General features: G+C 46.0%; 1 protein-coding gene across 1 annotated transcript; it reads right to left on the bottom strand.

Annotated features, from left to right (window-relative positions):
* Positions 1-107: 107 nt before the first annotated feature.
* Positions 108-4,310, bottom strand: LOC311606084 (glyceraldehyde-3-phosphate dehydrogenase-like). Its single transcript, XM_084797089.1, has one exon. It carries the CDS (start codon positions 1,320-1,322, stop codon positions 324-326), a length of 999 nt encoding a protein of 332 aa, XP_084653215.1. The 5' UTR covers positions 1,323-4,310; the 3' UTR covers positions 108-323.
* Between the last annotated feature and the right edge of the window lie 4,465 nt (positions 4,311-8,775).

The raw sequence follows: 8,775 nt of genomic DNA on the forward strand, positions 1-8,775 counted from the left end.
ACAAAAAGACCTGGAAAAGCAGCAAAAAGCTCCTCCATAATCCACTTTGGAATGGGCTCCAGGGGTTCCTCCCATATCTTCTCCCTCTTTTAGGTCCCTTGTTTGGCTTTTTTTTTTTTAAGCGCAGTGAACTTTATTGATGGTATTCAAGAGAGTAGGGCTCCCTGGGCCCCTCCCATTATTCTGGGGTCTAGGATGGAGACTGTGAGGGGAGATACTCAGTGTCAGGGGCAGAGTTGAACAGGGACTCCTCAGCAGCCGAGGGCCTCTCTCTCTCTCGCTTTTGTGTCCTTGCTGGGGTGGGGGGTGGGGTCCAGGGCTTCTTACTCCTTGGAGGCCATGTAGGCCATGAGGTCCACCACCCTGTTGCTGTAGCCAAATTCATTGTCATACCAGGAAATGAGCTTTACAAAGTTGTCGTTGAGGGCAATGCCAGACCCAGCATCAAAGGTGGAAGAGTGGGAGTCGCTGTTGAAGTTGCAGGAGACAAGCTCCTCAGTGTAGCCCAGGATACTCTTCAGTGGGCCCTCACATGCCTGCTTTACCACCTTTTTGATGTCGTCATACTTGGCGGGTTTCTCCAGTTGGCATGTCAGATCCATGGCGGACACTTTGGGCGCGGGAACACGGAAGGCCATGCCAGCGAGCTTCCCATTCAGTTCTGGGATGACCTTGCCCACAGCCTTGGCAGCACCAGTGGATGCAGGGATGATGTTCTGGGCAGCCCCATGGCCATCACGCCACAGCTTTCCAGAGGGACCACCCACAGTTTTCTGGGTGGCAGTGATGGCATGGACTGTGGTCATGAGTCCTTCCACAATGCCAAAGTTGGCATGGATGACCTTGGCCAGGGGCACTAAGCAGTTGGTGGTGCAGGAAGCATTGCTGACAATTTTGAGTGAATTGTCATACTTCTCCTGGTTCACACCCATCACAAACATGGGGGCATTGGCAGAAGGGGAGAAGATGATGACCCTTTTGGCTCCACCCTTCAAGTGGGCCCCGGCCTTCTCCATGGTAGTGAAGACACCAGTGGACTCCACAACATACTCGGCACCAGCATCAGCCCATTTGATGTTAGTGGGATATCGCTCCTGGAAGATGGTGATGACCTTCCCGTTGATGACAATCTTCCTGTTCTCAGCCTTGACCATGCCGCAGAACTTGCCGTGGGTAGAGTCATACTGGAACGTGTAGACCATGTAGTTGAGGTCAATGAAGGAGTCATTGATGGCAACAATCTCCACTTTGCCAGATGTGAAGACAGCCCTGGGAACCAGGCACCCAGTACGGCCAAATCTGTTTACTCCGACCTTCACCATCGTGTCAATGGACGAGGATGGCACTGCACGAAAAGATGCGGCTGCCTCTGGAACAGGGAGGAGCAGAGAGCCCCTTGCTTGGCTTATTAATATTACTATCACTAGGACCCTTTCTCTTCAACAAACTCATAGCCTTTGTCAAACAGCAAGTGGATGCCATATGGGCAAAACCTATACAGGCCTATGTTCACAGACTGGAGCTTGCGGACTAAGGCTATTCAGATGAATAGCAGGCCACACCTTAGGCTTTCAGACACCTCACTGGCTTTATAAAACAATGGCTAAATGCTCAAGATGCCCGAGCAATACAGGTGCATTATCATAGACTTGACTTGGCAGACCAAGGCCATGATGAGCTTGAACACTAATGTGCCTTCGTTCCCCTTCCTTGGCATGGTGAGGATGGCATATACTCAGATATTGCCTGCCATAAGGCATGGGCACCTGCAAGGGGTGTAGGACAAGGTACCGCAGGGGGAGGACCCGATCGTCTGACTCTGAGTCCCCTGAGAAGTAAACCTGATTGCATAGAGGTTGATGTCGAAAACTGTCTTGTCCGCTGTATGTTGGGGATGCCCATAGACAGCAAATCAGGACCTCCCTCTCCTCCTCAAAAAGACATCTTGACAGGCCAATCTGGCCCTAGGAGGATCAGGTCAATGCTTCCCCCCTCTGGTTAATGCCCACTCCCTCCGGGGACCAAAGCTCACCCGTATATGATGAATCCATCTACATCCTCTTCTAATAAAGAGAGGGAGGAGAGACTACTAATATTCAAATATAATTATTGTTCTCTCAAGTACAGAGATGTTTACATGCAAGGATTCAGCCTTGTTATATCAGATATATTCAAGCTCATTCTGGATTGCCTGGTCCTTTAGCAAAAGGATATTGTAGATCAAGCTACTAGACAAGTATATTTTACTCAGGTTGAACTTGATAAAAAAAAATCTTATGCTTTGCATCATCAAAATTCTAGACCGCTATGAACCACCATGTGGTTTCTGGGAATTGAACTCAGGACCCTTGGGAGAACAGATAGTGCTCTTAGCCTCTGAACCATCTCTCCAGCCCATTTTGATGCTTTTATGCTCGATCAATCATAAGACTGGAATTCCTTATAATCCCCAACGCCAGGGGATTGTGGAACATGCTCACGGCACCTTAAAAATTCAGTTACATAAAATTGAAAAGGGACAATTATACCCCTCCTCTCTCCATAATAGTTTTAATCCTGCTCTTTTTTATTTTCAATTGTTTAAATTGGATGCTCTTGGTCATTCTGCAGCAGAGAGATTAGCAACAAAACTTTATTATGGAGAAGATGTCTAGGGGACAAACCATTACAATATATTGTAACTAAAGGCAACAGATTTCTATTGGACTGGTCAGGTAATCAAATAGGAGATACTGAAAAATCACCTCAAACAAAATCAGATAATTAGGAGAAAGGACTCTCTGCTGGACTGTGGTGGTCGGACTCAGGATATCCTCAGATGTATATATGGAAACTTGCTGCTGCCATGGGCCTGGTAAGAGACCAAGGAAAGGACTCGTGTAGAAACAACAGTTCTGGATGCCCTCTAACGGGAGTTGTTAAAACATGTATCAGCCAACCTTATGTTTTGTTATTGGGAGATAACATTACTTTTGTTGATGAGTGCTTCAGTGTTAGCATTACTAATTATTATTGTGTTTCTGAGGTACCTAATGGCACTCAAGTTATGGAATTTCAGCAGCCTTCCTTTGTTATGGTCCCGGTTAATGTTTCAGGATCTTGGTATGATGAAAAGGGTTTACAAGTTTTGGAAGAACTAAGAAATGCTTTAAGTAGACAATGAAGAATGATAGGATTGATTATAGCTGGAATTTCTGTTTTGATTACTCTTATAGCTACCACCACCAGGGTTGCAATTGCTTTGTCTCAAGAAGTGCAAACTGACTCTTTTGTAATTCAATTATCTAGAAATGTCACTTTGGCACTTGGAACTCAAGAAGCCATTGATGTTAAGCTAGAAGCTAAGTTAGATGCATTGTATGAGATGGTACAGTTTCTAGGTGATGGATTTCTAGGAATTAAAGTTAGAGCTTATTTCAATTGTCATACTGACTGATTGAATTTGTGTTACTTCTAAGGTGTATAGTGAAAGTGTATAATTGGGGTTTAGTTAAAACTCACCAGTAGTATGGAATAATGTAAACACTTCTATTGATCTAATACAGTTGCATCAAGAAATCTTAAACTTGAAAATTTCTGAACCGTTCAAATTTGATGCAGGTAAAATAGCAGAAGATATTCTAAATAGACTATGGGCCATTCTTCCTTCTTGGCCATCTTTTACCTCTTTTTGGAGGTATTATAACCTTGAGCATATGTGTTTTACTTGGCATCTGTATATAGCCGATTTTGGTCAAAGCATTGGTCAGCACTTTCCAGAAAGTTTGAGCTGAAGTGCACAATGTCAAACTGCGAGCATTGCTATAATCCCCCTGCAGAGGCTGGTAGTCAAAGACGGGTAAGCTCCATTAGGGCTAGGTCAACCTAAGATAGAGCATGAATGATGGAATTCATGTACCAATGATGTAAGACCTATGCCCTGAATAGGACAACCTAAGATAGACACAGTCATTCTGCGCCTAGCCAGTAGGCTATGGCTTTTCAAAAAATTAAAAAGGGGGAACTGTCGGGAGCCCTTTGTAAAGGCTCTGTGCGTAAGCATTGCTCTTGTACTCTCTGCTCCACATAGATTGTGATTAAGCAAGATGTTCTGCCAAGTATATACTCAAGGTCTTCAGACTAGCAGAAAAGGTACACTGTGGCCTCAAGGCCGAGAGTTGATTGAGATTACATGTCTTTCCCCATGAGAGTGTTTGCATTATCTCCTGAGAGCGACATTCTGCTTTGTTTTCCCATGCCTGAGATGTGTATAAGTTGAGCTGGTGAATAAAGCTGAGGTGTCCTGTGGTCTTGACTACAGGCCCTCTGAAGCCTATCCTGTGTTTCCGGCTATTTCTTTCTTCTGTTTTTTATTTCTGTTCTTTCATTTCTCAATCCTCACTCCCTAGTCTAGGATCTGTTCAATATTGTCCAGAGTTGGCTCTGGCAGTTTACATTTCCCCACCTACAGAAGCCAGCCAGCCCAAGCACTCAAAGGAACCCTTACAAGACAATAAAGCATTTACCTACCCACTAACTAAGGGCCTCCTTCAGCATTCTCCAGAAATGAGCATCGGCCCTGAAAAGAGGTGGGCATGAATGGATAGAGCTAGTGGGGTGTGCCAGGCAGCTGCTAGGCATCAGAGCGAAAGGTCAAGCTGGCTGGGTGTAGTGGTAGTAAGCGCCACCATCACACTGTCTTTTCTGTGCCTAGTGCTCAGCTAAGGCCTCATAGTCTACAGGGAGGCAACAAGGTAGTAGGTCTAGCCCTGCTTTTTTTTTTTTTTTTTTTTAAATAAAATGTATTAAGGAATCCTCTGCAGGAGGCCATGGTACATCAGTGCAGCATGCTATGTCCTTGCAACTCTCAGGCTAGTGAAGGGATGTTTTAGAGGGGACAAACAAGTAGGGTTGTTTGGTGGCTGGCGGTAGTGGGCCTTGTGTAGTCTGGGCACTCATGGCCGCTCACAGAGGGAAGTGCCCTTTTTAGAAGAGGGACATCCGGGCATATTTCCGTCTCCCCGCCAGGTAGCACAGAAACCCACACAGTGAAATGTGAGGCTCAGAGGGTCTTGGAGGTGGCCTATGTATGCCATTGTAGGGGATCCCAGCAGTTTATTCCAGTGGCCTCAGGCCATGCATGCTACAGCCTGGTTTTGGGTCTCCTCAGTCTGGGCTGCTGGAGGACACATGTCTGGAATTTGGCAGAGCCCCTCTTTGCTCACAGCCAAAGGCAAGGGGCCAAGAGAAGCAGGAAATAGAGGCTGGCTGGACTTCTGGGTGGTTGGGTGAGAGGGTCTGTCCAACTGGAAGCGCCTGAGTGGCTGGGGGCAGGGTGTCTGGAATGCACGAAGTCTTCTGGTCCTCTGCTTTTGGTACCAATGATTTCTAAAGCCATAAGGAAGTCTGGCCTAGATGAGCTCTCTTTGGTGGAAGGAACACAGCTAGCTTCTCCACTCACAGTGGAGGACAGTTGCTGGCCACAGCACATAGAATTATTGACCAGAAAAGCTGTCTCTAGGTTAGCATGGTCATCTCCAGTGGGTTGGGAAAGAAAGGCAGAAGACTTCGAATGTTGAAACTTAGTGCTTTTAAAAATCATTAAGCCAGGCATGGTGGCACATAACTTTAATCCCAACACTCAGGGAGGTGGAGGCAGGCAGATCTCTGTGAGCTTGAGGCCAGCCTGGTCTATAAAGCAAGTCCAGGACAGCTAGGACTCTGTTACACAGAGAAATTCTGTCTTGAAAATCAAAACAATCATTTTATTTAGCTGGGCTGTGGTGGCACACACCTTTAGTCCTTTAATGTCAGCATTTAGGAAGCAGAGGCAGCTGGATCTCTGAGTTTGAGGCCAACCTGGTCTACAGAGTGAGTTCCAGGACAGCCAAGGCTATACAGAGAACCCCTGTCTTGAAAAACAAACAGCAACAACAACAACACACACACACTCACAAAATGATTATTTGCTATTTTATTTTACTGAGATGATCTCATGTAGCCCAGACTGGCCATGAGTGAACTCAAGTAATGGAGAATGGCCTTGAACTTCTGATCCTCATCCATACAGACCGGCTCTACCATGCCTGCTTTATGAGGTGCTGGGGGTTGAATCCTCAACTTTGTAAATGCTAAGCCAACACTCTACTTATTGAGCTACAGTCCCAGCTGTCTTTGGGTCTGACCCATTCCCAGGTGAGAGTAGGTATAGGAAGATGAGGCCATTTGCTTAGTGCTGGGAGACAGTGTAGAAGTGTAGAGTGAGGGTGAGGTGAATGCCAATAGTGGTGTGGTACCTGATGGCTCAGATCTGGGTCTTTACAAGGAATGCTCACACAGTGTTGTTCACAGAGCTGTGCTCCACTAATGATCACAAACATGGAGTCTCCCAAAAGCTCTAAGATTACCTGTAAACAATGGAGGCAGCTGGCACCCCCACCCCCAGCTTTTAAGGAATGTTCTCTGCTGGTCTCTCTCTCTTTCTCATCTCATTTTGATTCCTGGAGGTGGGTGTTGTTGTAAAAATGTTAGCTGTCTGCAGACAATGTGTGGATGACCCCCACCCCCCACCCCCACCCCCACCCCGGCTCATTTTGTAGACCAGGCTAGTCTCGAACTCACAGATATCAGCCTGTCTCTTCCTTCCAAGTGCTGGGATTAAAGGCCTGAGCCATCACACCATGCCAAGACATTTTGTTAAATTAGTTTTTCTCCTTTCAGACGACTTTAGCTTGTGTCAAGTTGACATAGAAGTAATCACCACAGAGTAAAAATTGATTAAAAAAATGAACACCAAACCAATATTATAAGTTTGCACAGCTAGGTTTGTCATCTCAGAAAGAGGAGAGAGGAGGCTCCAGGAACAGGCTACATGGTGATTCCAGACAGGATTGGACTGTGGCGTGAGACAGTGTCTTCAAAAGAAGGACACATTTGCTGACCCACTGTAGAGCCAGGGTTGGAAGCCTTTTTTAAAATTTCTAAATGCTGAAGGCCTAGCTTGCTTGTCTGCATTGAACAAGGCAATCCCTCCCTAATCTCTTCCATGCAACAGTGACAATTTTTTTCTCTGATATGGTTCAGATTTCTGGCTATGCTCCATTCCTCCAGTTCCAGAGCCCTTTAATAAAAAGGCTAAATCCAGGTAGTAAGATGACTCAGTGGATAAAAGCCAAGCCAACTGGGTGTGGTGGCGCACACCTTTAATCCCAGAACTCAGGAGGCAGAGGCAAGTGGATCGCTGTGAACTCAAGGCCAGCCTGGTCTACAAAGCAAGTTCAGGACAGGCAAGGCTTCACAGAGAAACCCTGTCTGGAAAAAAAAAAAAAAGAAGTTAGAACACGAACCCCTTAGGTGTCCTCTTATCCTCTACATATATACATATTGTGAGAAGTACTAAACAGGTGAGATGTCAGCTCAGTGGGTACAGGTGATTGCTGCCAAGCCTGCCGACCAGCATTTGATTCCCGGAACACACAAGGCAAAAGGAAAGAACTGACTCTTGCGAATTGTCCTTTGACCTCCACAGGCATGCTGCGGCACATAGGCACCCCCCCCCCCACATACAAGTAAATAAGTAAATCGATGAATAAGTAAATGCAGTAAAAATTTAAAGTAACAGTACTTTAATATGCAAAGCTGTGAGTTTTCAGCAAAGTCAGTGTGTATGTATAATAGCTCTTTAGCCTATTCAAAGAATGTTTTACTGGGGCTGGAGAGATGGCTCATTGGCTAAGAATGTTTTGACCAAAAGAAAGTCTGCAGGGTGCTAGTTCACAGGCAGGTCTGCTAGCTTGTGAGCAGATCTGATGTGCTTTAGGTTGCTTAGCACCACCACCAGGTGTGTGCTAGGGACACCAGACATTAAAGAACTAACCTCTCGTCTTTCTTGCACTCTCTCTAAGGAGTACTGTCTTTCCCTTTCTCACTCTGCCACTGTCTCTGTCTCTGTCTCTGTCTCTGTCTCCTCTCATGGTTCACTCAGGCTGTAACCCCTCTCCCTTTCTTTCTCTCCCCACGCTTCTAAAAACAACCAACCAACCACCACCACCACCACCAACTCTATTTGTAATGATAACACAAGGAATCCAGTTGTATTGTGAAGTTACAAGCCCCCCTCCCCCATTTCTCTGTGTAGCCTTGGCTATCCTGGACTCCCTTTGTCTTTTGTTTTTTGTTTTAATTTTTTTGGGTGGGGGGAGACAGGGGTTCTCTGTGTAATAGCCCTATCTGTCCTGGACTCGCTTTATAGAATCAGGCTGACATCGAACTCACAGGATCCACCTGCCTCTGCCTCCCAAGTGCTGGGATTAAAGGCATGTGCCACGATGCCTGTCAGTAAGCACTCTTTTTTGTTTGTTTGTTTGTTTGTTTTTCCGAGAAAGGATCTGTGTCATACTGGCTGTCCTGGATTTTCTTTGTAGACTGGGCTGGCCTTGAACTTACAGTGATCCACCGGCCTCTGCCTCCTAAAGTGCTGGGATCAAAGGCATGCACTACCATGGTCAGCTCAGTAAGCTCTCTCTCTCTCTCTCTCTCTCTCTCTCTCTCTCTCTCTCTCTCTCTTTTTTTGTTAAAGAGATTTATTTATTTATTTATTATGTATGCAGTGCTCTGCCTGCTTGTACCCCTGCAGGCCAGAAGAGGGCATCAGATCACATTGTAGATGGTTGTGAGCCACCATGTGGTTGCTGGGAATTGAACTCAGGACCTTTGGAAGAACAGACAGTGCTCTTAGCCGCTGAGCCATCTCTCCAGCCCCCTCAGTAAGCACTCTTAATGGCTGACAATCCCTCC

Source organism: Acomys minous, assembly GCF_964271855.1.
Source record: "Acomys minous genome assembly, chromosome: 9".
Classification (NCBI taxonomy): domain Eukaryota; kingdom Metazoa; phylum Chordata; class Mammalia; order Rodentia; family Muridae; genus Acomys; species Acomys minous.

Excerpts from the sequence above, each read along its gene's own strand:
- LOC311606084 (XM_084797089.1), bottom strand. The coding sequence starts at position 1,322 with ATGGTGAAGGTCGGAGTAAACAGATTTGGCCGTACTGGGTGCCTGGTT.